The sequence below is a fragment of the Lagenorhynchus albirostris genome, chromosome 3 (genome assembly GCF_949774975.1).
Source record: "Lagenorhynchus albirostris chromosome 3, mLagAlb1.1, whole genome shotgun sequence".
Lineage (NCBI taxonomy): Eukaryota > Metazoa > Chordata > Mammalia > Artiodactyla > Delphinidae > Lagenorhynchus > Lagenorhynchus albirostris.
In genome coordinates, this window is record NC_083097.1 from 169,165,735 (window position 1) to 169,192,992 (window position 27,258).

Sequence of the window (27,258 nt, forward strand, 5' to 3'; positions counted from 1 at the left end):
ATGTGACTGGTGACTAAATTTCACCTCCTGGATGAAATGACGAGTTCTGAGAAGAAAGAGCACCTGTAACCGTGCAGAACTGGTTCTCCAGTCACGTTTGAGGGCAACTTGTGTTGTGGGGCAAAGACTGAATGACATTTCCCACCGCAACACTTCAGTTAATGGCAAAAAAGCTGACAGTGGCAGGAACTGGTGCGTGTGTGTGAAATAATAGCAAAGTGCACCTGGGAACGTGTGCTGGGAGTGCTAAGTAAAGTCTCTAGAAATAGAACACAAATTCTAAAAAGCATATAAAGCAAAAATTATGGGAAAGGCAAGAAGAACTGGATAAGGCAATTACAAAATTAAACAGCCCAAACAGATAAGAGGCAAGTAAGGACATAAAGGAACCGATGACACCAATCAAGACACTGGACAGAAAAGGCTTGTAGAGAACTTTCCATCTTTTCACAGAGAAGACACTTTTCTCCCAAGCGTCCACGGACACTTAAAAAGTGAATTTTGGGGACTTCCCTGGTGGTGCAGTGGTGAAGAATCTGCCTGCCAATGCAGGGGACACGGGTTCGAGCCCTCGTCCAGGAATATTCCACATGCCGTGGAGCAACTAAGCCCGTACGCCGCAACTACTAGGCCTGCTCTCTACAGCCCGAGAGCCACAACTACTGAGCCCACCTGCCACAACTACTGAAGCCTGCATGCCTGGAGCCCTTGCTCCACAACAAAGAGAAGCCACTGCAATGAGAAGCCTGCACACCACAACAAAGAGTAGCCCCCACTCACTGCAATTAGAGAAAGCCCGCGCTCAGCAACGAAGACCCAACCCAGCCAAAAAAAAAAAAAAAAAAAAAATAGCGTTATTTTTTGGCTGCATTGAGCGGCATGTGGGATCTCAGTTCCCCGACCAGGGATCGAACCCCTGCCCCCTGTAGTGGAAGCGCAGACTCTTAACCACCGGGAATTCCCCAAAGCGTAGACTTTTTTAGGCCATTTTCTTCAGCTCGAAACCTAATAAAGTTAGAAGTAAGTACCAAGAAGGTAAACAAAAAATCTTAAACACTTGAGAGACACCCCTAAAAAGCCTTAGTCCAGGGTCTCCCCCTCAGCACTGCTGACATCGGGCAGGTCATTCTCTGCTGGGGCCCATCCTGGGCGCTGTGGGGTGTGGAGCAGCATCCCTGGCTCCCACCATGACGTTAAGAGCACCCCCGGTCGTGACCACCAAAGATGTTCCCAGACACTGCCCACTCTCCCCTGAGGGCAAAATCACTCTCAAGTGGTTGAAAGCCACTATCTTAATTCAAAGAGGAAATAAGAAAAAAATCACTAACCATGCACATGTGAGTCAGTATAAAAGAACTGCTTCACGTCAAAACCCACGGGACACCGCAAAAGCAGTACTCAGAGAAGACTACATAGCCTTAAGGGCCTCATTATTAAAGAAAAAAAGGAATTTAAGCACTGGAATAAAGAAACAGTGAGAAAACAAACCAGAAGCAGCTAGAAAGAAGTCATTACTAGCGAGTTACAGTGAATGAAATAAAAACAAAACACAACAGGGGAAAAGGTAACTAAGTCCCCAACTGGTTCTTTGAAAAGCTTGTAAGTTGCTGTCTCGCAAGCCCCAGCAAAGCTAAGAGGGCAAAGAGAGGAAGGGTGGGAGGGAAAGTAACCTCAGATGACAGGGCGGCTCTGAGCCCTGGAGGAGGCAACCCTTCCCAGAGTGTAAGACCCCCACTGCTCCCGGCATCACGCGCTCCCTTCCCCCCCATGCCCCACGCCCCGGAAGCCCCATTCCCGCCCCCAGCTTGCGGACTACTTTTCCCAGCCTGCCCAGCGGACAGCTGGCCACGTGACCACTCTCGACCAATGGGGCCAGAGCAGAACTGGAATGCAGGAACCAGTAACGGGACCGCAGGGACTCGAGGGCCACTCACCCCGCATCTTCCTCTTTGGGGACCACGATTTCCACGCTGCACGCGGGCTCCACCTGCACCGTGATCTGCTGCAGGTCCTCCTCCGCATGCGCCTCCTCCTGGGGCCTGGAGGCAATGGGAAGCCGCGCCTCAGTTTCCTTCCTCACCCCCCCCCCCACCCCCAGGAGCACCAGCAGAGCTCCAGGCCGGTGCCAACTTCCAGTCCCGGTAACAAGCTGGTAGCCTCCACGAGGTGCTGTCTCCACGCACCATCAGACCAGGGCCCTGAGCCAGCCCAGCTCGCACCTGGTCCCTCTGGCCGTCATGCCCGCCTGGGGGCTGCAAGAGTCCACCTGGGGCTATCCTGTGACTCTGGCACCAGCAGAGGCATAATGAGTGAATGGTGGCCTGGATCCCGCCCACCCCCTGGGGGCAGCTAGGCACCTGCCTGGGGCCTGGACTAGGGGGTGAGGTAGTTCTGGGGTTCCAGGCTGAGACCCGTGGTGCAGGTGGGTCAGAACATTGCAGCATCCAGACGTGCAGAATCTCTGGATGGCAACACCAGGGAGCAAAATGGTGGCTGACATCAGAGCAGGTAGCTGGACAGAGGGGGATGCACTTTGCACCAAAGATGTTTTGTACCATGACTTTTTTTTCAACTGGCAGGAATTATCCCAAAAAAACTAATTACAGAAATGCCCTCTTCACTGCAGTCCTGTTACAAGATGAAACAACTGGGAACAACCCAAGTGTCCATGGCCCATTAGAGGGACGGCAACCAGCACATGCTCCACCTTCTCAGACAGGTGACCTTCTGCTGGTAGGTGACAGAGTAAGGGGCAGTGTGCCGCCCAGAGTGCACGCTGGTCAAAATGTGAGGAGAGACAGGCCCGAACGTGTGTCTGCTTGTATATTCACAAATATCTCCGGAAAGAGACAAAAACTCCATCCGGGGGTTGCTCCCAGAAAGGGGAGCAGGCATGAGGCAGGGGGAAACATCTTAACTATTTTCCTTTTTGTATCTCTTAGAATAAAAATATTAATAAAAAGAGAAAGAAGAACCAACAGGCACGTGTGGGAGCAGGGTCCTCTGGGCAGCCAGGTGGGAGACAGACACAGAATCACCTGAGATATCCTATGCGGTCTAGAGCCTGACTTGAATCTGTGCCCGGAAAGCAGTGGTCAGAGACGAAGGGCTCTGGGTGGGGAAAGCAGGGGATGGACTGGGGCGGGCGGGCGGGCGGGCGGGGGAGAGAAAGAGGGAGAGGGCTGGGGTCTCAGCTCACCGGCCATCCTGTCCGGAGGACTGCGTGCGCCGCCTGCAGAGAGACCACAAGGAGGTGGGAGAAGTGGGGCGAGGCCCCGCCCACACACAGCCCCCCGCGGAGGGACACGTTTGGTCTGCTCACCTGTACCGCGGCTGCTCTGATGTCTCCGAGGGGGACCGCTCTGGGATGGAGAGGGACGTGGAGGACAGGGTCGTGGCGATGGAGGCGGTGGTGGCCTCCTCGAAAGAAGGCGGTGTGCAGGGCAGGAGGTCTGGCCGGCCTGTGGCGAGGAGTGGGTGGGCACTTGCGGGGGCCTGGGAGGCCTCTGGGCTCCACCTACAACTCGGCTCACCCTCTACCACCCATGCCCCCTACTCCCACCTGCCACCCCACACTGTCGTCCCTGCCAGCTTTAAGCGGGCAGATGTGCTCCAATTTCCCCCTGGCATAAGACCTTCCAGTAGCTTCCCACTGCTCTCAAACTGAAATCCGAACCCCTCCCTTCGGCCCCCAGGGGGTCCTGCTCCACAGGCCTCACCTGCCCTCTCCCCCCTCCCGCTCTGCTCCAGACATACAGGCTCCTTGCTGTGCCTCCCACACAACAGGCTAGGCCAGGTCACACCCCAGGGCCTCTTGCACAGGCAGCTTCTCCCTTCCTTGATGCTCTTCCACCAGCCCCTCCCTGCCTGGAATCTCTGACCCAGGGGACGGGAGGGACCTTCCAGAACATCAGGCCCAACCCAATCAAGTACTTCATCCCTCCAGGTCTCTGTGCACCTCTGATGTGAAGGGAGCCTGTCACCTCTGGGGCGTGGGTTGCAGGGGGTGGGGGTGGGCGGGGAGGCAAAGTCTATGCTCAACCTTCACTGTGGCTCTTCCGGGGGCCCCGTCCCAGCTGCTCCCCACTTCCCAGCTGGGTTCCAGTCACCGCCCCTTCCCATCCAGGCTAGGCCCAGCTGCAGGGGCTGCTTCCTCCTGTTGGACTGCTGCTGTTGCTCCCTGAACCCCTCCCTTCCCAGCCCCCCAGGGACGACGCCTTGCCCCAGGGGCCCCCTTATCTCCCAACCGCCTGCTCACCTTCATCCTCCAGCGTGGGGTAGCTGCGGGCCCCCCGCAGGTCGTACTGCGCGTCCTCCCGCTCGCTGGGGATCTGGCTGGCCGAGAAGGCGGCGGTGGGCCCCAGGGGCTTGACGGCCAGCAAGGCACCGCGGCCCTTCTTGGACGGCGAGGACTTGAGGGCTGCAGAGGAAGGGCGGTTGGTGCTTGGGTGGCAGCACCGAGGCCGGGCCCTGCAGCCCCCGGTGCCTCCGTTGTACAAAAGCCTGGCTGCCACCCCCCCACCCCGCCCCACCTCCAGCCTGTCCCTCAGTGCTCTTCACTCTTGATGGAGAAAGCCTGCCCTGCTTTCCACCCGGCTTGCCTCGGGAGGTGCCAGGAGCCCCAGGTACCTGTCCTGCCCGTCAAGAGAGATGGGACGAGCCCCCGGGGATCCAGCACTCCCACCCCGGCCCCCAGAAACAGCAGCAGACCAGCAGCTCCCAACACTTGCCACGCACTCTGGGGCCTCACCCACTGTGTCGCAGCCCACCCGGCCACGGCCCCGCCGCTGACATGGAAGTCAAGGCCTGGGACAGTGGGGCTCAGCACCAAGGGTCTGGCTCCCATGCAGGCTGCAATGGCCTGGGGAACGCAGCTCAGCTCTCGGGGCCCCCAAGTCCTTGTCTGCAACATCAGGGTCAGGGGAGGCGGGTAAACCCCGAGACGCTCTCTGCGCCCCGTCAGGACCTGTCACCACCCTCTCCCAGCGGGCCCTGTGACCTCTGCCCCCAGCATGGCGAGCTTAGCTCCCGCATACAGTAGGCGCTCGGTTTGCCTTAGGTACAGCCATCCAGTCCCTGGAGGCCGGCACTCCCTGGACCACAGCACCCTGAGAAGGTTCCAGGAAGAGATGTACTGGTAAAGGTTAACAACCGGCTCTCTGGGGACAGAGGCTGGGTTTGTGGTATTTGCCGATTTCCATGGTGTAAACGGTCCCTCCACAGTCAACCTCAGCGTACAACTAGATGTCACAGAACGTGGAGCTGTGCCGAGAGCCAGCTGCAGGTGACCGGCGCTGGCTCATGGCCCGCACACATCTGGCCCAGGCAGTGAGAGCAGCCCCCCAGCTGAGAGCCAGACACTGGGCCTGCCCCTTCCCACTGCCTGCGTGGAGCCCCCATGGAGTGCAAGGCCTGGACAGTAAGGCGCACACCAAGACCACCCCCACGCCCACAGATGCTTACTGAGCACCTACTGTGTGCCAGGCCCCGAGCTGGACGCTGGGGACGTGGAGTGACCAGAGTGAACAAGCACCCTGCCTTTTGGGGGTAGGTGAGGGGTTGGGGGGGCCGACGACAGACACGTAGGGAGAAAGACCCCTTCAGGCCCCATGTGGGGTCCGGCCTGGGGTGCACCAGGGTCTGTGACTCTGGAGGCCCAGCACGGACATGGGACCTCCAGAGGCCACCATGGGCCATGGCCACCACGATTGCCCTGCGCCCTCCCCGACGACGCCCAGTTGGGCTGATGACTGGCCGGCTTCCGTGTGGCAAGGTCCCATTTCCTTGGCAACGGTGCTTCCCCACTGATCGCGTGCGTAAACACACCTCCCCCTCCTGGCTCTGTACAGATGGGGAAACTGAGGTGCGGAGGGGGCATCACTTGCTCAAGGCTGAGCGGGAAGGAGAGGACTGGGACTGGGCAAAGGCCACCCCCACTGCCCTGTGCCCTGGACCAGGTCCCCGCCTGAGGCCCAAGGCTGGCTGAACACAGGACCAGCGCTCCAGGTTTACCCTGCCCTTGATCTTCCGCCCTCTTCCCTCCACGCCCCCACCCAGAGGGCCTGGGCACTCACAGGAGTTCTTCCGGAAGACCGTGTTGCTCATGAACTTGAAGAAGCGCTCGGCGTAGAAGCTGGGTCGGTGCACAGAGATGGTGTCCTGGGAAGGGAAGTAGGGGCCCGAGGGCAGGCAGGTGTGAGCGCTGTGGCCCCATGGAGGCTCCCGTGTCGGGGGCGGGATGTAGCCTCTGTGGGGAGGGGACCCAAGGAGCAGGTAGGGACAGGGAAGCAGGAAGGTGGTTTCCTAATAATCGCATCTGTAATTTTAACTTTTTGAACCATGTTTCAAAGAGGTAAACAGATAAGTATCAAAATCAAGAAACCGGAAAGAATCTCTAAAGCAAGGGTAGGGGAGAGCACGGCCCGTGCCTGCTTCGAAAGCTGGGTTGCAGGCCTGTCCCTGTGGCTGAGGGAGGCTGGTGTCCTCGGGGCAGGCAGGCCGGGCGTCCTGCACTCAGGTGGGGGCGGCCCTGGCCACGCACTGCTCCTCATCTGTGCCACGCGGAGACTGGAGGCTGCCGGCCTCGCCAGGATGTAGGGACGTGAGGCAGGGAGCCCGGCACACGGTCGGGGCGCGATACGGGCTGGGCCCCTGGACGGACACCCTTGCTGTCCCTGGGATCCAGTCTCCTCGCCCGCTATGGCACGGTCTCCCTAGCACTGCTGACAGCAGGCCGGTCGTTCTCTGGGGGCCGTCCTGGGCACTATGGGGTGTGGAGCAGCATCCCCGGTCCCCACCCACTCGATGCCAGGAGCCCCCCAGTGTGACCGCCACAGATGTCCCCTGACACCGCCCGGTGTCCTCCCCCGGCTGTAACATAACAGAACCCATCTGGACATGTGGCCTCCCACAATGAACGCTGCACTCTATCCTTGCCTGCGTGGAGGCGTGGCCACATGGCCACATGACCACGTTCTGGCCGATGGCTGGCGAGCTGAGATGAGCTGAGATAACGGAAGAGTCTCTCCGCCCTGAGAGGAAGGGCGCCCCTCCCTCCGGCTGGGGCCAGGGGCTGAGGACAACGCCTGGGGGTGTGCAGCAACACACAGGAAGAACCTGGCCCCCAACACTGAGGGCCATCCTACTGGCCCCAGGATGCTCACACCTGGACGGTTACTTCCATCGACATTTGAGGCTCCTGGGGAGTCGACCCAAATCCTCTGATGGGGGTCGCGGCCGCCCAGCTGTAACCTGGACCTTCTCAGCGCTTATTCCGGAAGGTCCCCCAGACCCTCCAAACGCTGAGTGGTGGGCGGGCTAGTTAGGGTGCTGGATTTTACAGACTGCAGGCACACACACAGCCCTTAGCACTTGAGTGAGAGCTGGCCTGCGGGGGGCGGGGGGGCCCATGGGAGGAGAGGCCTCCGCCTGAGGGTCCACAGCTGGACCAGGGGTGCGCGGGCTGCCTCGGGCCCACAGGCAGGCTCTGTTCAGCCCCAACTCTTGGTCCTCACAGTCTTTTACATTCTGAAGTAATTCACTGCAAGTGTTCACGGGTTGGCTGCGCTCACAGGAAAACATGAATTTCAAGCTTTTCTCAAATAACTGAGCCGGTCCCTCTAAGCAGGCCCCACCCCCATGGGGCAGCAGGGGTCAGAGTTGTGCAGTATTGCCCCCAGGGTGCAGCTGGGGCCCAAGACGCCCTCCACATCACACGTTCCCAGAATGCTCTCTGCCTGGCCGGCCCCTGCCTCTCCGGGTCAGCCTGTCCTTGGGAATCCTTCCCACTCAGCTCGGGGCCCCCCGACCCGCTCCAGGAAGCCTTCGTGTGCCGCTCACGGATGGCTCGGACCCCTCGTTGAGGACCCTGCAGCTGCCTTGCTTCCTCGTCTCAGCCCTGACCCCTTGGCCCACGACTGTAGCTCCAGAGGGGGCGCATCTCCCAGCTCTTTAGCACCTGTGCCTGGCCCAGGGAGGCGGTCAGTGCGTTTGTGGACGGATGGACGGAATGAACGAACAAACGATGCTCACCCCATCATGGACGAGAGCCTTCCAGGTGTGTTCCAGCTTCTTGATGAACCTGCAGAGAAGAAAACGCCCAGAACGTCAGCCAAACCTTCAGGTCCAGGGGTCCTCTTCTGGGCAAGCCCATTCCAGGGGACACTTGATGTCTAGGGACGTTTGTGGTTGGCACGGGTGGGAGTGTTCCTGGCATCAAGGGGGTAGAGGAGTCCTGGTCTAGAGCAATGAGCCCACCTGTTGCATCAGCCAGAGGCCACCTCCCCTTTCCTGCCCCCTTGACCGCCCCCCCCCACCTGCTGGCTGCTCCCACCACATTCTCTGGGGGTGGCAGTGGAAAGGTCGTGGTACGTAGCCCCCCGTGGGGGACAGAGCCCACCCTTCCTCTCTCCCACGGGCCAGGCTGAGCCCGGCCCCTCGCTGCTGGAGTGAGCGCCCTGCACCATGACCCCCAGCTAGGCCCCGCCTGACACCGGGGCTGGGGAGAATGTTGCCTCCTCCAGGCAGCCTTCCTGGACACCTCTAGGCTGCAGGGGGAAGGAGCCCCTCCCTTGGCACACACCTCCGCCTCAGGGTGAGCTCCCCTTGCCCCACCCGGGGCCTCTGCAGAAACCCTGGAGCTGCCTGCTCCTGCTCCAAACGGGAGGGAGACGCCTGCAGGGGGTGGGGTCAGCCCTCAGGAGAGGAAACAGGCTGCAAACATCAGCCGTCTGATGGGCAAGAGGTGACCAGCAGGCAGAGGAGTCACCCAACGCCAAGTGGAGTTCCCGGCATGGGGTGGGGTGTGGACGGGAAAGGGGGACCGCCACGGCCACAACCTGCCTGTCACGCCTGGACTGTGTGTAACTCCTTCGATAGAAAACTAACAAGAGACGCTCACTGCTGTAAGCGTGCAAAGCACAAGGCACGGGTAACGGAGCTGCCCGTCACCCAAGAGCGTCTGGTTCCTTCGGCTACACCACGCTCGTGTCCACACTCGAGACCACACAGCACACGGCATCGGCTGTGAGCATTTATTTCTGGAAGTGTAGGAACCTTCCAGAGATGTTGCGCTTCCCAGCCACAGGGTGTTTCCGTCTTGCTCTGTTCCGCCCAGCACTTGGCACACGGCAGGGCCCACAGTCAGTCAGCTGGCGACACCTCACCCACCACCCAGCCCTGCACTGGCCCTGACCGGGCTCTCACTGGGGAGTGGGGAGACAGGGTGGGGGCAGGCACCCACCCGTGGGACCGCAGGCTGGAGGGGGCACGGGCTCCCACCTGGAGGACCACAGGATGGGGGGCGGGCACCCACCTGTAGGACTGCAGGATGTCGATGATACCAATGTGTAGCAGAAGCCGCTCCCCGCGGCCGTTCACAGCGGGGATCCCGCCCATCCTGGGGAAAGGGGTCGAGAGTATCAGCACCTGCATAGCTGCCTCAGGGGCAGGCCTGCCTGTCAGGGGCACAGGTTGGAGGTGGCCTGGAGCCCCGAGCCTGGGGCCCTGGGCCTGGTCTGGGACTTGCAGGGACAGAGATGGAGGGAGACGCAGGCAGGACTGATGGGGCCTGGGGCTTGAGGATCCACACGCTCCCTGTAGATGGCAGCCTGGCTGGACCCTCAGAGGGGGTCCAGGCACCTGGGAACCCCACCCTGGTGAGGGGTCGAGCAGCTCTTCCGGCCAGCTCACCAAGTCAAAGCTGGAGGCCACAGGGTGCAGAGGAGTCCCGGCCATGAGACCCAGATGTGCGCACACCCACACGTGCACATGCGGAACTTGCACAGACACGTAGGCACACGCACACATGCCCGCATGTGCACGTGCAGGCTCCCGGGCAGGACCAGGCTTCCAGGTGCAACCTGGAGAGTTAATGGCCTCATGCAGCCCCAGGCTGAGCCTGCCCCGCGCACTTAGCGAGGTTGCACGATGCAGCAGCTGTCCTGCAGTCATTAGGGCCCCAGAGGCTCTGCCAGCCACACTCCACACCCGAGCTCACCTGCACGCCCTGCCATCTCGCCTGGCCTGGCACCAACCCTACGAACGCCACACGGCTGAGCTCCGGGCCAGCTCGTGTCCTCCCAGCCTCAGCCCAGTCAGGGCCCTTCAGCTGGCGGCCCAGTGTGGTGGCCAGGCCGGGGTCAAGCCTCGGCCCGTCCCCCAGCTGGCTGTTGCACCCTGATGGCTAGCCCCACCTCTGAGCCTCCTTTTCCCAGCTGAAGACATGGGGATGCCACCCTCCTCCTCCAGGGCCCCCTACCCCCCAAGGACTGAACAGGGTCCGGAAATGGAGGGTGCCGCCAGTTCCCGGCATGGTCAATGCCTGGTGATGAGGGGACAATCGTGACACCTGTCCACAGCAGCCGTTTCCATCTGGGGCGACTCTGTCCTCAGGGGACAGTGATGCTGTCTGGGGACATGTGTGGTTGTCACGACTGGAGGGCAGGGATGCTGCTCCACCCCACCACAGTGCTCAGGACGCCCCAGAGAAAGTGACCCGACCCTGAACGTGAGAAGCACAGGGTGGGTGGTAGGGATACTCTGTGAGTATGTCAGCGACCGCGCCCAAGCCCCCAGGGCAGGACCAGGTCGGCCAGGTGGTGGGTGGGGTCAGGGGACGCACTCCTCTCTGGACCCGGTCACCCCTCACTGCCGCCTGGCATCGCCAGGGAAGGACCGTTCTCAGCCCTGCCCCCGGTGGGTCCCGGGTTTGGTATCTTCCACCTTCTCCGGGGCCGTCTTTCAACACTTTTCCAGCTTTGCTGCCTACGGTGGCGCTTTAACCCACCCTGGGGCCCAGCGGGAGGGAAGGGGATCTGTGCTTCCCACAGGGATGGCCAATGACCTCCATCTACTGACTGACTGATCTGGACGCCCTGGTCAGAACACCTGGCCGCAGCTGTGTGTCTGCCGTCCACCCCTCGGGGCACGGGGGGCTGGGGGATGGGTAGGCACTGCTGTCCGCTTGACAAACCAGGAACAGGCCAGACCCTGGACTCGGTCGTATCCCTCTCACCTTCCTCACGACTCCCCCCGCCCGCTTCTCGCCTGGCAAGGGGGCCGGGGCAGAGATGAGAACGGGAAGCCCCCGAGCCCCGCCACCTACGTGTCGTCCGTCTCGATGGCCTCCCCGCGCGCGGCCCCGCCCTGGATGGACTCCATGGCCGTGGAGTAGAGCGCCTTCTGGCCCAGCGGCCGCTTCTCGTCAGCGGTGCTCTGGGCGCCCTCGGCCTGCCGCTCACGCTCCTGCTGGTCGATGTTGTGCACGCCCAGGAGCAGGCTGTAGTCCATGATCTTGAAGCTCTCCAGCACCTGTGGGGCCGGGGGTCAGGGGGAGGCGCCAGCTGCCCCCCAACCCCCACACCCCACCCCCATCTGGGTCTGTGTCCACTCAGTCCCCACAGCCAGGTGGGAGGCCCCATCCTCATCCCACTGGGGACCCCAGCGGTGGGCCTGGGGCACAGCTTCTGACTTGAGGCCAGGCCGCCCTGGCCCTGGTTCAGGAGCCCGGTTCTCTGGTCACCACTCCTGCTGCAGGCCCCAAGGTGCAGCCCAGGACGGGGACACCCGGGCCCTGGGGGGTGGGCTCTTGAAAGCCGTGGGGCCCTGAGGTGTCTGGTGGTTTTCTGGGGAGGGGTCTGGGAGCCGGGGTGCAGAGGGGACCCTGGAGGACCCAGGCCTGGCCTGAGCCCTGCCAGGCCTCCGTATCCTCGCCTCTGAGGCCGAAGGGGGCGCGGGCAGACTGCAGTTGCAAGGCCTGCAAAGGGCCTGGCGGGTTTTCTTTTTTCCTAAGAAGCACCTGCCCATGGAGGGCAGCTTGGAGCCCGCACAAGCCTGATCTGAGGTGCGCTGTAAGGTGAGGGCCCTCCCTGAAAACACCAGGCTGCTCCTGGGGCTTTGTTTCGGCAGCAGGAACGCAGCCTGAGGTGGGGCTGGGGCAGGGAGGGAGCGCGTATCTCGAGCTCACACTGCGTCCCCACTTTACAGGTGGGAAAACCGGGTCTCAGAGATGGAGGCCCCGTAATCACGGCCCCGGCCAGGCCCCTCCTCACCAGGCAGTCGCGCTGCAGCGTCTTGACGAGCGCGGAGAAGGTGTCGGCGTCGAGCATGAGCCCCTCAGGCATGTCCTGGATGAAGTCCAGGTCTTTGTAGGTGGGGATGCTCTTTTCCTTCTCCTTCTTGCTGGCCCGCCGCTTGTACGTGGAGCCCTTGAGGTCGAACTTGAGGTGCATCCTGACCACGCGCGGCAGCACGTTGTTCATCACCACCACGCGTATGTTCTTCCCGCCCGACTGCACACAGTACAGTCCGTAGAACTTGGGCAGCAGTGTCCGTGGGTTCTGGTTGAGGTTCTGGGGAGGAGAGGGTCACTGGAGATGACGCCGGGAGCTGTGCCCGCAGCCTGCACGGCACCCTGTCTGCCCCACAGATCTCAGGCCAGAGGCCACCTCCTCAGGAAGCCCACCCTGACCACCTCTCCCAGGCTCGTCCCTCTCTCCGCGCCCCCAGCACCCTGACTGTACAGCCAGCCAGATGAGTTCGCCATCACCCCACCTGGAAGAGCCAGGAGGATCTGTTTCTACAGAGTCAGGCCCAGCGAGAGACAGCCTTTCCATAAAGGGCCCCAGGGGATGCTGCCGAGGTGTCTGGGCCTGGCTTCCCACCAGGTCAGACCCAGGTGTCCCACCTCCCCAGCCCAAACTGGGGGGATGGCGGGCATGGCCTCCAGGCGTGTCCAGGGCAGGGGTCAGCAAACTCCGGCCCGAGGGCCAAATCCAGGCCACTTGTCTTTGTACAGTCGGAAGCTAAGAATGGTTTTACATTGTTAAAAAAATAAAAGAAGAACAGTGTCCTGTGACATGTGAACATTACGTAAAGTGCTCACGTCAGTGTCCAGAAGAGAAGCTTTACTGGCATTCGGCCATGGCTACTGGCTCTCGCCTCGTCTGTGGCAGCTCTCTCGCTGCCACGGCAGAGCTGAGCCGTGGAGACAGGCTGTCACTCACAAAGCTGAAAATGTTTACTGTCTGGCCCTTTACAGAAGAAGTTTGCTGACCCCGTGAGCTAGGGGAGCCGGGGGTCTCACCCAAGATCATGCACGGCTGGGGTGGGTGGTGCACCCCACAGGGAGAGATGGGTCACGACCTGTGCAGAGCTGCCCGGGGCCTCTGCCCCTGCCCACATCTGTGTGTGTATCAGGACCCCCGCTACTGCAGGCCAGCAAGTCTGAGGCTCCTGCTCCCACCCCCGCCCAGCGGCCCAAATGCCAGCTGGCAGCCAGGCCCACCTCCCCAGCGCCTCTCTGAGTCACCGGCTGTTGAGACACGAGGCGCGAAGCCATGATTTCTAGGACCCGTGACTCAGGGCAGTGGGCTGGGGGGATGGCCAACAGGGCCCAGATGGCTGTTCCTGCCTGCCACGTGAGGGGGTCCTGCGGGTGGGGCTCAGTGACCCAGGACGGCCTGCCTGGAGGGGATGGTGCCCAGGGTGGGTGGTGCCGGGGTGTGTGTGCGGGGGGGAGGGAGATGCCGGTGCCTGGGGGTGGGGGGTAGTGCTGGTGTGGGGGGACTAGTGCCCACGGCTCCTCGGGCAGAGGGAGGAGGAGGGTGTGAGGTGGGGGGCGCTGGGGCTGGAGGGGCACGGCGCTCCCACCATGTAGTAGCCGGGCAGCAGCTTCTGCAGGAACTCGGCCTCCTTGTGCATCACCGTCTTGATGATGAACTCATCGTCGCTGGTGACGTAGAACAGGGAGCCGCTGGCACCAGGGTTGGACAGCTCGATGAGCGGCTCATTGCACAACGAGTACTGAAAAGGGGGGCAGCGAGTGGGCGGGGTGCTCACCAACCCCCACCCCCCCAGGGGCCCAGGGGCTGGCAGGCAACCCCGAAACTGGTCACCGTCAGCTCCATTTTACAGACAAGGCCACTGAGGCTTGGAGAGGGGGACGGTCTCGCCCAAGGCCACACAGCAAGGATTTGAGCCCGGGCTAAGCCTGCAGCCTCAGTGCTGACCCACTAGAGTGTGTTCCCTCTCCTGTGAGGGACAGACACCTGGCCATATGGGGAGCCGACACACCTGGCCACGACTTGCCTCCCAGCCTCCCTGCAGCTACGACGGTCAGCTCTGACCCGTGAGCCGTAAGCACAGGCTGCCGCGTGGGACTTGGGAGAGGCTCTCTAAACGGGTGGCAGGAGCTGGCGCACCTCCTGTCTGAACCCCTCTCTCCTCCCCACCTGGAACCCCGCAGCCGCACTGGACCACGTGGTGACCTTGGGGGTGGAAGCCCAGCACCGGGGAACGGCAAAAACAGAAGCTGCGTGCCTGGTGAGCAGCCCCACCCCGGCCCCCGCCCCCCCCCCCCCCCCCGACACCCTGGCCCCTCCCACCTCTCTTCCCCACCTCCTAGTCCCTGACACCCACGTTCCACCTCCGCGATCACTGCCCATCGTCCCCGCGCACCCCCCCTCCGCACCATTAGATGGTAAGTTCTAGGGAGACAAGGATATCTACATGATTTGTTCACATAACAAAAGGGGTTCCCAGCACATACTTCAGTGCCTGGCACAGAGTAGATGCTCAATTGTTAAGCAAATGAATGAAAAGCAAGGCCTGCAGGCCTTTTCAGCTGAGTCAATGAAGTACTTTTTGGAGTTGAGGCTGTCTGGGTCAGGTTTTCTGTCTCTTGCACCCCCCAAATCCTAATTGAGTACCGCTGGTATACACAGCGTGGAGGACGGGCCCCCTTTCCTATCCACAGAGAAAAGCAGGGAGACAGACACAGGACCCCACTGCCCTAGGCCCAGCTCCTGGATACAACTACACCTGACGCCACAGCTGCCCCTGGATGTTCAGGCCCCTAAGCCAAAGGCTACCCTGTGTCCACAAGCACTAGGTGTGGGGGTGCTCACAGCCGGAGCCCACTGACAGCCAACCCTGGATCCCACCCGCCATCACCCCTTCCGAGCACGGAGCAGGACTGCACTGCCTGGCTTCTCTGGGGTGGGGTGACGCTGTCTGACAAGCACTGGCCAGTGAGCTGTGAGCACAAGTGGTGGGTCATCCCCAGGTTGGAAGATGTAAATGCTGCTGTGTGCCTTCCAGAACTCTCCCTCTGCCTCGGAGGCCAGACGTTTGGGGTGGGAGCTGCTTCGTCAGCCTAGTGTGCCAGTGATGAGCACAGCCCCTAGTCAACCCAGGGCGGACACAGAGTGTGAGCAAGAAACACACCACTGTCATTTTAGGCCACACGGATGCAGGGGTCTGTTTCTTACCCGGCATAATCTGCTCCGTGCTGACTGATACATGCTGTTCCCAGTGCTCCTGTTTCTCACGTATTACTGACTCTCAGGAGCACCAGCAGAGGCAGACTCAGGTCCAAAGGAGGAGAGGGGCCTTCCTCAGTCCCTTGACCAAAAGCCAACTGCCACTTTCTCAGTACTACCTGACACCCAAGCATATTTCCATGCACCCCCTGGTCTGCTGGTGCCTGACCTCAGCCTTGAGAGGTAGGAGCCGGCAGTTTTATTGCCCCCACTCAGTGTGATGGAGGCAGAAGCCAGCTCATACGGCAGTCAGCACAGTCAGGATATGCCAGCTAACAAGCAGCCCCCAGACAGCACTCACAGTGCGTCTGCTGTGGGTCAGCTGGGGCTGTGTTCTTCGCTGTCACTCAGGGGCCCAGGCGGGGGCCACCCCAAGTGAGGCACTAACACTTCCGGCATCTCTCCTGGAGTGGTGGGGGGACAGTCAGTCCAGCCCAGTCTTAGCACCGGGGACACAGCAGTAAACAAAACAGTCCAAATCCTTGGCTCCTGGAGCTGACATTCTTTTTTTTTTTTTTAATTTATTTTATTTTTAGTTTTGGCTGTGTTGGGTCTTCATTGCTGTGCGCGGGCTTTCTCTAGTTGTGGTGAGCGGGGGCTACTCTTCACCGTGGTGCGCGGGCTTCTCATCGCGGTGGCTTCTCTTGTTGTGGAGCAGGGGCTCTAGGCTCACGGGCTCAGTAATTGTGGCATGTGGGCTTCAGTACTTGTGGCTCACAGGCTCTAGAGCACAGGCTCAGTAGTTGTGGCACACGGGCTTAGTTGCTCTGCAGCATGTGGGATCTTCCTGGCCCAGGGCTCTAACCCGTGTCCCCTGCATTGGCAGGCGGGTTCTTAACCACTGTGCCACCAGGGAAGCCCTGGAGCTGACATTCTAGTTGAAGCCAGACAGATAAATAAAGTAATACACAGTGTGTCAGATGGTGACAAAGGGCACAGAGAAATATCCCTCGGTTGAAAGGCAGACGTGCTGGAGGCAGTTACGGTGATCAGGTGGCCAGGAAAGGTGTGTCCCCTGAGGAGCCAACATCGAGCAAAAGAATGTGACTGAGCCTGTGCAAAGGCCCTGAGCGCGTGCAGATGGTGGAGGACAGCATAGGGAGGAGGCCGGGTGGCCAAGGGGATGGTGCAGCGGAGTTCGGTTGGGAAGGGAACCAAGGAGGCCGACCTTTATTCCGAGTGCGGGGACAGCTAGGGAGTGACATGGTGTGATCTGTGCCTTAAGAGGCCCCTCTGGACTTTGGGGGTGCGAGCCCGACGGGGTGCCCAGGTGGGCGGGGCGGGGGCTGGCCAGGGGCATCGGTGGAGGACGAGGAGTGGCCAGATTCCGATGCATCCGACAGCAGGGCTGGCCGTGGGAGCAAGAGCAGCTCAGGGAAGGCTCGGACGGGGGCGAGGGGCGTGCAGCCGCGGCCACAGCCATTGTCCATCCCCGCTCCGCCTGTAGCCACTAGCCACAAACATCCACAGCACAGAGGCCCCGCCCAGGTGCCCCGCCCTCCTTGCGCTCCGCCAGGCATGGGCCCGCAGCCACCGCCGGGCACCTCTGGGCACAGACTACAGTGAAGCACCCTGCAGGAGAACAGGGACGTCGAGCGGAAAACCCAGCAGAGGGAAGTGTCCAGTTCTGTACAGGATAGGTCTACGGGAGGAGAAAGTTCGGGAACCAGATGGCTGACAGCAGCTGCCCTGGTGAGCAGCTTGGTCGGGGCCGTGGGTCTTGGGCCTCACTAGGCGCCACTGCCGAGGGGCAGGCGGGTGACAAGCAGGGGCTCCTGAGCCAGGTAACCCACCGTCAGGACGGGGTCATGGGCAGACGACCCCCGATTCAGGAAACAGCCCGCCACCCCACCCCACCCCCATGCCCTGCTGTCCTGAGCTGAGATTAAATGACATTTAACCCCAGGAGAGCACAGGGGTCTCACAAGGGGTGAGAATGACTATGCACAAAAAAACTCGGGCCTGGTGCCTGCAGCTGGGGCGGGGGGCGGCAGCCAGGGGCCGAGGCCGTGACCGTGGAGGAGAGGGGAACCCCGGGGGAGGCAGAGCCGGCGAGGGAGGCGGGGACAGTCCGGGCGCCCGGTCCATCCCTGCCTCGCCGCGCAGGCTTCACTCCTGCAGCTCGGAGCAACCCGGCCCACAGGCTGAGGGGCTCCACTTGCCCTCCGCACGGCACCCACTTCCTTGCCGTGTTTCCCAGCTTGCTCCCCGACGGCCGACCCCAGCAGGCTCCCCGAGGCCCTGTCTGCAGCACCCCCAACCCCTCAGGCCCTGGATGGACACGCCTTAGGTCTGAACCTTCCAGCGAGTTTCCAGCCCGCCAGGGCCCTGTGGCCCAGAACACCCAGGCCATCTCCGCCCTCCTGCTGCCATTCCAGGCTCACGCTCCCTCCATGGCCTATGTTGAAGGCCACAGGGCTGCTGCCTGCCTGTCCCTGGCGGTGTTGGTGGGAGTGGAGGTTAGGGAGAAACGAGAACACTCCCCGTCTGGGAGGAGCAGGGAGAATGAAGTTGAAGGTCGCCAAGGTGGGGCTGGGTGACCTCAGACGTCTGAGGTCCCTACACTTTACTTATCAAGTTCGAGATCAGGCCCCAGCCATCTCCGTGGCCCACCTCTGTGGACGTGGCAGTTCCACTGTCCACTCCCTGCTAATGGACACCGAGGCCATTTCTCCCCAACTGTGAACAAGGCCATAGGTCTCCCCTCCCGGTGACATGACAACACAGAGTCTGGGTAACCGGCGTCCTTTCTGCTGTAGAACCGCCAGGCTGCACACGAAATGCTCCTCCGCGCGCCGCGGGGCTCGCAGACGAGGGAAGCTCTTCCCAGGGCTGGGATGGGGGAGGTCGCGTGGGACTCGGTGACTTCTGGGCACTGACCGGGCAGAGCTGGGGAGCCCCAGGCCACACGTGTCCCCGGCCGGAGCAAACGCTGGGCCTCCAGAAGGATGTGGCCCCGGCTCAGGGCACAGCCTTCCCACAGATTAAGACCCGAACGGGAGCAATCGGAACACGGTCAGGGCCCCCCAAACCCACGGATCGGGCCTCCCCGGAGACGGCAGGTGCCAGGAGGTCAGACGTGGGCGTCTTCGCAGACGCCGAGGCCTCCACGTGCAAAGTCACAACGTGTGACCAGGCGGGCCTGGAACAGACCAGCAGGACCTTCTGAAGTGGAGACTCTGGCCGATGACCCAGACGCTGCTGCCGTGAAGCCCCATCTGGACGTGACCTTCAGGAGTCCTGACAGGGATGCGAGGTCAGAGGGTCTGGCCTAGGTTTTGTTTTTTCTAACTTGAGAGACTAAAACCACAGCGGAGCCGGGAGGACAGAGTCCAGGCTGGTGGCCAGGAGCACAAGCATGGCCGGTGACGGGACAGTCCCTCCAGGATGAGCGCACAGAAGACTGTAATGTCTGGAAGGAACAGACGGCCCGGCCAACAGCCAGCGAGAACCAAGTCCGGCCCGCCCCGACTACAAACTGAGCAGGGAGCCCGGCGACGCTGCACCCACGTTCCTGCCCCACAGAGACCAAGAGGCAACAAACAGGTGGTGATCTGAGCCGGCGAGCCTGGGCTGGAGCCGGGGGCTGGCGACGCAGCAGCAGCCGAGGACACACTCACCAAGTAGTCATCCGGCCGGATCCCAAAGAGCTCCCGGAAGTAGCGGAAGGCGACAGGCGCGTAGGTCTTGAACCTGAAGTCCTGGAAGTGATGGGCGGGGGTGAGGTTGCTGCCTTCACTGCAGAGGAAGCAGGGGGGAGGTCTGTGAGGGACCTGCCTGCCCAGGCCCAGGCTCAGCCCCAAGGTCCCCAAAGAGCCAATCCAAAAAGCAACACGGGGCTCCCGATGGGACAAAGGGCCATGGCCAGCCTCGGGCTGTCCCCCAACAACCACCCTCCCTTCATCAGCAACAGAGCCCAAAGCATTGGGTGTACACATGGCTGCCCAGAATAAGACCACTGCCAGCCTCTCCCACAGCCTGGTGTGGTCAGGGAGCTGTGCTCAGCCAATCCCCTGTGAGTGGAGGAGAAATGATGTGGGTCCTTTCCTGGTCATGCCCTTAAAGGGCAAGGGCATGTGCTCTCCTTCTCCTCCTTCCTGCTATTGGAATGCAGGTGTGATGGCAGGAGCCTAGGCAGCCCCCGGGGGCCACTGGTAAGTAAAGCAGCATATTGAAGATGCTGGAGAAACCAGAAGGAATCCGGGCCCCCCAACATCACGGAGCCACCTGACCAGCCCTAGACTATCAGTGTGCGAGTGTGTCGCGCGCAAGCGCGCGCACACACAGGCACACACACACACACACACACACACGAGAAACAACAAACTTCTGTCTTTCCCTATTTTTAAAAGTCACCATTACATTGCGTCCCTGTGATTCAGCAGCAAACTAACATCCTGACACAGGGCTGGACCTCAAAACCAGGAGACCCCAGGAGGGGCCAGTGCTATTTTTGGCAGAGAAAGGAGCTGAGAGAACGGGAAGACTATTTCCTAGCACCGCTGTCTGCGAGCAAGGCGAGCTGCTGAAGGCACGGGAGCTGCCCCAGCAGGCCGGGCCAGGTACCTGGGGAAGAAAATGCTCTCCACCACGTAGAAGTCCTGCATGAGCACGTCGCGCTCCGGCTTGGAGCTCAGGTTGCCCACGGTGTAGCCAATGCCCAGCTGGATGGCCCCCTTCAGGGTGGAGGACGTGGTCTGCGGAGAAACCCAGCCACATCAAGACCCCCGGGGCCGGTCCCTGGCCCAGCCCTCGGCCGCCAGGGTGAGAAGCAAGGTGGGAGGCCCCCTTGGGACAGGGGGGCGGCATCTGGCCTGTCGCTCAGCCTGCACAACCACACAGCAAGGAAGTGGCCTGGCTGAGACGCCAACACCACCTGGCGCGGCCCCAAGGCCTGTTTTCTATCCAGCTTCTAGAAGGTTCCTACATCTCAAAACTGCCCCAACACAGCAAGGGTCTTTGGGGGATTTTGCCAGGGTTTCCTTTGCGGGGAGGGCACAATACACAGCAGTGCCCAGGCTGCACTTCCGAGACCAGGGTTCCATCTGTCCACCTTCGAGGGGCTCTGCCTCTCTATTCCTCGGTCCCCACCCCGGTCGAGGATGGAGGTGACAGCGTCAGCCCTCCCGGGGCCACCCTCATGCCCGCCCACACTGGAGAAGCACCAGCTGCCTGTCCATCTGTCAGCACCGCCGCTCATGTTACTGTCACTGTGAGCCCTAAGCAACGTGCCCACCACTGAGGAAAGACACCTCGGCCCCCAAGCCACTGACTCTGGTCCCCAGCACCCCCACTGCAGGAGCAAGCCCTTCCCCAGCACCCACCTCTCTTCCTGACACCCCCCGCGAGCCACTCCCTCAAGATGCTACTGACTGAACACAGTTCTCCAGAGAAGATATGCAGACAGTCCACAAGCACAGGAGAAGGTGCTGAACACCACCAGCCACCAGGAAGATGCAAATCAGGACACAGTGAGACGCGCTTCCCACGTGCTGGGAGGGACAGAACCAGATAGACAGACAACAAGCACCATGGAGGCCCAGAGAGTGGAATCCTTGTGCTCGGCTGCTGAGAATGGAAAAAAGGGCAGCCGCTGTGGACAGTCTGGCAGCTCCTCCACTGGGTTACATATGGCTCTCATGGGACTCAGCGGTTCCACTCCTAGGTGTGCAGCCCAGAGAGAGAAGCACAGTCCACACGAAAGTACACAAACCTTCACAGCAGCACTACTCACAACAGCCGAAAAGTGGAAACAACCCAAGTGTCCATCGATGGATGGTAGATACACAAAATGCTTCCCCCTCCACACACGCGATGAATGCTTCCCCCTTCATCACTCGGCCATGAAGAGGGGGGAAGCCCCGACACTCGCTACAGCGTGGACGGACCCTGAGAACACGATGCTCAGTGAGAGCAGCAGACGCAGAAGGACACACAGGGTGTGATTCCACTGACAGGAAACGTCCAGAACAGGCAGATCCACAGGGACAGAGAGTGGGTTCCTCATTGTCAGGGGCTGGGGAGGGGATGGAGGAGGCGAAGGGGTACGGGGCTTCTCTTGGAGGTTAACAGAAATGTTTTACAGTTGACCGTGGCAATTGCTGTACAGCTCTGAATACTCTAGAAACCACCTAACTGAACACTTCAGAAGGGTGACTCATAGGCTGCATGCACTGGCTCCCAGCAAAGCTGGTATTTTAGGAGGCGCAGCAAGGCGGGGGGAGGGCGGGGACCAGAGGCAGCGGGGCCCAGGGTTGCCTCTCACATCCCTGGCCCGACCCCTCCTCTCCTCCGCCCCACTTTCAGAGGGAAGGGAGGGAGCTGTGATTTCCTCTTGCCCAACGTCACACCCAAGGCCACAGATGACTCAAGGAGCCCGGCAGGTGGTACAGCCTCAGAGCACCTGCCGGCAACCAGCAACCGAGAGCAACTGTCTCCAGCCACCTAGTCTCCAGCCACCTACGGCCGCGGCCCACACCCGACCTTCAGGGCCCGGTGCACCCACGAGGATCCCTCGTCCCACCCCCGCCGACGGAGGGCAGAGCAGGAACCTTCTTGTAGGTGGTTTCGCCGGATGCGTCCACACCCCGATGACCCAGCTTCTTCCCGTGGCCAGGGCCCGGCTGTCCAGTCATCAATGGGGCCTGGAGAAGAGGAAGCAGGAAGTGTTTAGAACTGGCAACGAGGTACTGCTGCAGGGGCCAGAGTGCTCTAGAAATCCTGCCGAGAAGGGGCTTCGTCGCCGCCCGGCCGGAGCCCAGGGCGGGGGCCGCTGGGGGCGGGATGCAGGGCACTCGGGCTCCACGCCCGGGGGGCCACCCCCAGACCAGGACTGCCAGCTCCTCTAGAAAGCAGGAAGGTCGGCAGCCCCGGCCCTCTGCAGGCGGGGGGAGAAGAGCCCCAATTTCAGGGTCTCCCCCAACCTGGCACTGCTGACTTGGGGCTGGTCACTCTGAAGGGGGCGTCCTGGGCGCTGTGGGGTGTGGAGCAGCATCCCTGGCCCCCCCCCACTCGCTGCCAGGAGCCCCCCAGTTGTGACAACCACAGACGCCCCCAGACATGGCCAGGTGAAACCCTCTGGGCTGGAATGACTGCAAACAGCATCTCCTCCCTGAGGGAAGAAGTCCTGCTGGCCTGGGAGCAGGCTGGCTCCTGCCAGCTCCAGGGGACACATGTGGCATCCCAGCAAAGTCGTGTGGGAGCCGCTGGCCCCCGTGTGTGACATCACAGGGGGAGGATGGTGGATGGGGCAGTGGGGCCTGGAGGGACACAGGTGCCAGCTCAGGGCCGGGGCTCCACGAGTCACAGACATTTAAGAAGCACCTGCCGCCACCTGAAGGGCTCAGACCAGCCTGTTCTGCTGACCACCAGGGGCCAGGCTCCGCTCAGGGAACGTTAGTTGCCAGCCCTGCTCCGCACCCATCTCTGGCTCCCCACTGCCTGCGGCCTGGACGCCCTCCGGGACCCCAGCAGGTGGACAAAGCTCACCTAAGAAGGACCTGAGTGCCCAGCTGCGTCCTGGGAGAGGAGCCTGGCTGGGAGGGAAGGCAGACACCCGGGCAGGGCGGGGGCTCCTGTGCACCTGGGTTGCCTCTAACCCGCTGTCCGCGGCTCCTTGGACAACAGGGCTCACAGACGCCCCTCGCAGGCGGCCTCCGGGAGTGACCGGAAACTGACCAGGGACTGGGCGCCAGGGGCTCACGCGAGTGGACAGGACTGGAGGGACCCGGACAGGTATGTGGGGCTGCTGGGGCGCCGTCCTGGAGGCGCGGCTGGCGGGCGATGGCACCACCCTCTCCAGGTCCCTTCCGCCTCCCCGCTCCCTGGACAGCCCAGGGTAGGATCCTCGGGGCCCTCCCGCCCGCCCCACGCCTCCCTGAAACTCAAGACGCTGGCGGGACAGACAGGTTTTCACCATCTGACGACAGTTGCTTATTTGCTTGGCCAGCATCTGGGGCCCAGAGAGGTGCAGGGAGATGCCCGAGGCCACGGAGCAGGATGCGGGCTGGGCCGGGCACTTCCGGTCCACCTTCGGGAGGCAGGCCAGGGTGGGGCCCATGGGACACTCACCTCCACTGGGGTCGTCTTCTTCGGGGCCGAACCTGAGGGGGAGAAGGGAGACTTCAGTCGGGTCATGGAGGTGCCACCATACACACACCCTGCGCCCCTGGCAAGGCCGTGAGGACCCCACATGGCCAACGGCCTGGGGATGTGATGCAGACGGGCTGGACGAGGGGCCCCGAGGTGGGAAAAGCTGCGGGAGCGACCACCACAACGTGGCCGCACAGATGGGGGCTGGGAGAGGGGAAACTGCACAGCCCACCGCCAGGAGGGCCCTGGGCGAGGGCAGGTGGTCGTCGCAGGGATGGGGCAGCAGCAGTAGTTGGCTGGGGCCCAGGCTGGAGTGACGGCGTGGCTCCTGAGGCAGCCGGGCCAGCCAAGGATGCTGCCTGGCTCCCAGCTGGGGTCTGGGGGGCCCAGGAGGCTCACGTGGGGAGGCCTCAGGCCAATCACTGACCCCTCTGACCTCGGTGTCCTCACCCAGAAAGCAGGCTTCTGCTGAGGATTATCTGTTCAGTGAGTGTGATCAGCAGATATCTGTCGCCCCAAGGATGTCCACATTCTGATCCCAGAATGGGCTTTAAAGGTGGGGTTAAGTTGAGGCCCCTGAGACGGGGATGACCCTGGATTCCCTGGGGGGCCCAGCGTCATCACAGAGTCCTTATAAGAGGGAGGCAGGAGGGTCAGAGGCAGAGAGAGACGGGAGATGCTGCGCTGCTGGCTGTGAGGATGCAGGAGGGGCCGCGAGCCAGGGGTGCGGCGTCTCTAGAAGCTGGAAAGGCGGGAACCAATGCTGCCCTGGAGCCTCTGGTAGGAACCAGCCCTGCCCACGCCTGGATTTAGCCCCGTGAGGCCCGAGTCAGACTCCTGACCTCCAGGACTGTCAGAGAACCAATCTGTCTGGTTTCAGATCAAGTTTGTGGTGATTTGTCACAGCTGCAACAGGAAACTCAGACACCGGTATCTACCAGGTGTCAGCTTGGAGAGGGGAGGCAAGTGGTGACCAGGACAGTCCCGTCCCCCGCCTTCAAGGGCTCACAGCCCAGGGGGAGCAGAGAAGGGCCTGGACAGTGCAGCGAGTGCCAGCAGGATGACTTGGGGTGACAGGTGGGGGGTCAGATCAGCAAGGGAGGACTTGGGCTTTTACCCCAGGGAGGTGGGAGTCCTGCAGGACCGGGGATGGGAAACACACCGGACCTGACTCAGGTGCCCTCTGGTGGCCGTGGGAGGACAGACAGGGTGAGGACAGAGCCGGGGACCAGTGGGGCGGGGACCGCGCTGGTCCAGGTGGGAGATGATGGGGTGGACCAGGGTGGCTGCTGTGGAGGGGTGAGTGAGAAGTGGGAGGATTCTGGTTAGCTCTGAAGTCAGGATAGACAGGCTGTGTGCGCTGGGGGCGGAGTGAAGAAAAGTGAGGAGTCGGGAATGACTCAGGATCTTGGAGCGACTCACAGAAGGAGAGAGCTGCCTCGACCAAGATGGGGGACCCAGCAGGAGCAGGTTTGGGGGGTGGTTGCGTGCAGGGTGGCCATGCTGAGTGCGAGAGCCCTGTGAACCCCCTGCGTGAAGACGTCAAGGGGCAGCTGGACCCTGAGTCAGGAGCTCGGGGAGGCCCAGGCTGGAGACAGGGCTGTAGGCAGCTGTCCGGGGGTAGATGGGGTTCGAGCCCCAGGAGCAGACAAGGCCATCCGGGGAAGGTAGGGGTGGGGGAGGAGAGACGCCCACGGAGGGGGGTGGGGGGAACAAGGGCAGCCGGGGAGCAGCAGGCCCAGGTCAGGGGTCAGAACACCCACTCTATCCACCCGGCTTGGGCCAGGGCTGGGGGCTGGGGACTGACAGCAAACGGGCATTCGGCTTCCTCTGGGAGGATGAGAATGTTCTGGAATCAGTGGTAACGGCTGCACAACACTGTGCAAGAAACACTGAATTGTACACTTAATAGGGAATTTTATGGTATCTATGAATTACTTCTCAATAAAGAACATAAACCCAAGATGACACGGCCGTGGTACAGCCAGGCTGGACAGGGTAGGGACTCCCCGGAGTGCCCATCTCTGTGCGCGACCCCCAGAAGACAGGAAACTGAGGCCAGGTGGGCAGCCAGCTGGGCGCTTCGTGGCAGCATGGCCCACAGAAGGGAACCCCCACCCACGCAGGACAAAGCCCACGGGCCCTGGAAGGCGCATACCACCACCACAACGGGAAACGCCAGCCACATGTGGGTCACAACAGTCACGCCCGCCGGCAACACGCGGGCCTCCCAGCCCGGGCTCCCTGGCCACAGGGACGAACCTGGGCTCAGCCCCTCCCGAGGCCCGGGGGGGTGGCGGAAGGTGCTGGAAAGCCGACATAATATTTTCGTTGGCTGTCCAACAGCAGAACAATGCATGGTTTTGTGTCTGGGGTGTGGGGGAAGGAAGAGAGAACAAGGCAGGAAGCGGCAGTGGACCACGCAGAACATTCCAGACTTCGTCTGACCCCAGGCAGCCCCTTCTCGGCCCACCTGGGGCACCTGAGCCCACAGCCCAACCCCTGTGCCCACCCGATCCTCTGCAGCTCCCGGCCCCTCATCCCGGGGTCCAGCTGGTCCAACACGGTGGTCCCGATTCCCCCCCAAGCCCCAGCCCACCACCGAGGCCTCTGCAGTCTCAGGCCTGTGGGAGCGGCCTGGCCAACACCAGCATCGGACGCAAAGTCCCAGCCGGGTCCGCCCTGCCTGGGGACACTTGAGGGACTGACCTCAGGGTCTCCCCGCTTTGTGCCTGGATCTCACCCCCAGGCCCCCCTGCTTCTCCTGGCTGCTGAAGGGGGAGACCCACCCCACCCGGAATACCCCCAGGCGTGAGGCCAGGAGGGGCAGCAGGCAGGCTCCACGCTGGCCCAGGTCACAGGGCAGGGACAGAGCAAGGGGAGGACAGAGAATGGATGGAACACCGGGGACGGCGCCGCGCCCTCTGCCCGGACACTCTCCCCAACGTCCCCTCGGAGGAGCCTCCTCATGGCCTCCCCGGGTCCCGCCATCCACACGCTCTCACTCACTCTCTGCAATTCCCTTTTGGAACCTCGTCTGTCAGTCGCCCTCCTGACCAGGTGACCCTGTTGCCGGGGGTCATGCGGTTCCTGCACCCGCTTCCACCAGCCGGGCCAGGGGCGGCAGGGACCAGCCAAGATGTCGAACTCCTCCCAGCCCAAGATGTAACCAATTATCTTTTGAATGAGCCACCCTGTTTTCAAGGAAATTAAGTTTTAAAAATAGCCGGGGGGAGGAGGAGAGTGTGAGGCGCTGCAGAGCTGAGACCTGGGGGAATCTGGGGGCATAGCTGTGCCTCGGGCCGGGCTCCCCGCAGACACCTCTGAAGCCCGCTGACGAGGGACCCACCCCCTCCTCAGCACACACAGGACTGCTTCTCTACATCTGATGTGGAAAATGAGGCAGAGAAAGTTCCCCAAGGACCCTGGGAGGGGCCTTAACATCTGTCCTTCAGCAAAACCACTAGGTTTCTTCTACCTTGACGTCTACCCAGAGTCCACCACTGTCCCCGGCTCCTCTCAGCCCCCATCCTCTCCCACCTGGACCAGCTCAGTCCCCTCCCCTCTGGTCTTCAGCTCCCACCCTCCCTCCAGCCTGTCCTCCCCACAGCAGCCACCAGGGGGCACCTGTGAGCACCTGAGTCAGGCCCCACCCCTCCTCTGCCCACAGCCCTCCAGGGTCCCACCTCCCTGGAGGTAAAAGCCCAAGTCCTCCCTGTGGCCCACAGGGACCTGCACAACCTGCCCCATCCCATCCCTGCCCTCCCCCCTCCCTCTCTCCCCCTCGCTCACTCTGCTCCAGACATACAGGCCTCCTTGCTGTTCCTCCAACATGCCAGGCCTGGTC

At 62.0% G+C, this 27,258-nt stretch overlaps 1 protein-coding gene across 8 annotated transcripts in view; it reads right to left on the reverse strand.

Annotated features, from left to right (window-relative positions):
- Positions 1-27,258, reverse strand: part of PIP5K1C (phosphatidylinositol-4-phosphate 5-kinase type 1 gamma) — a 60,085-nt gene that overhangs the window by 7,907 nt on the left and 24,920 nt on the right. For 6 of the 8 annotated variants that reach the window (XM_060145658.1, XM_060145657.1, XM_060145656.1 and 3 more), the window contains exons 2-15: positions 23,391-23,422; positions 21,872-21,964; positions 19,887-20,017; positions 18,941-19,058; positions 13,651-13,803; positions 12,051-12,350; positions 11,105-11,310; positions 9,314-9,397; positions 8,032-8,080; positions 6,075-6,159; positions 4,259-4,420; positions 3,323-3,461; positions 3,200-3,232; positions 1,935-2,039 (exon numbers count right to left, since the gene is read on the reverse strand). In XM_060145658.1, the coding sequence (XP_060001641.1) occupies positions 1,935-2,039; positions 3,200-3,232; positions 3,323-3,461; positions 4,259-4,420; positions 6,075-6,159; positions 8,032-8,080; positions 9,314-9,397; positions 11,105-11,310; positions 12,051-12,350; positions 13,651-13,803; positions 18,941-19,058; positions 19,887-20,017; positions 21,872-21,964; positions 23,391-23,422 (1,690 nt within the window). Of the gene's footprint in view, positions 1-1,934; positions 2,040-2,143; positions 2,513-3,199; positions 3,233-3,322; positions 3,462-4,258; positions 4,421-6,074; positions 6,160-8,031; positions 8,081-9,313; positions 9,398-11,104; positions 11,311-12,050; positions 12,351-13,650; positions 13,804-18,940; positions 19,059-19,886; positions 20,018-21,871; positions 21,965-23,390; positions 23,423-26,420; positions 26,862-27,258 lie in introns of those variants that run through there. The other 2 variants (XM_060145654.1, XM_060145659.1) reach the window with 2 other exon arrangements.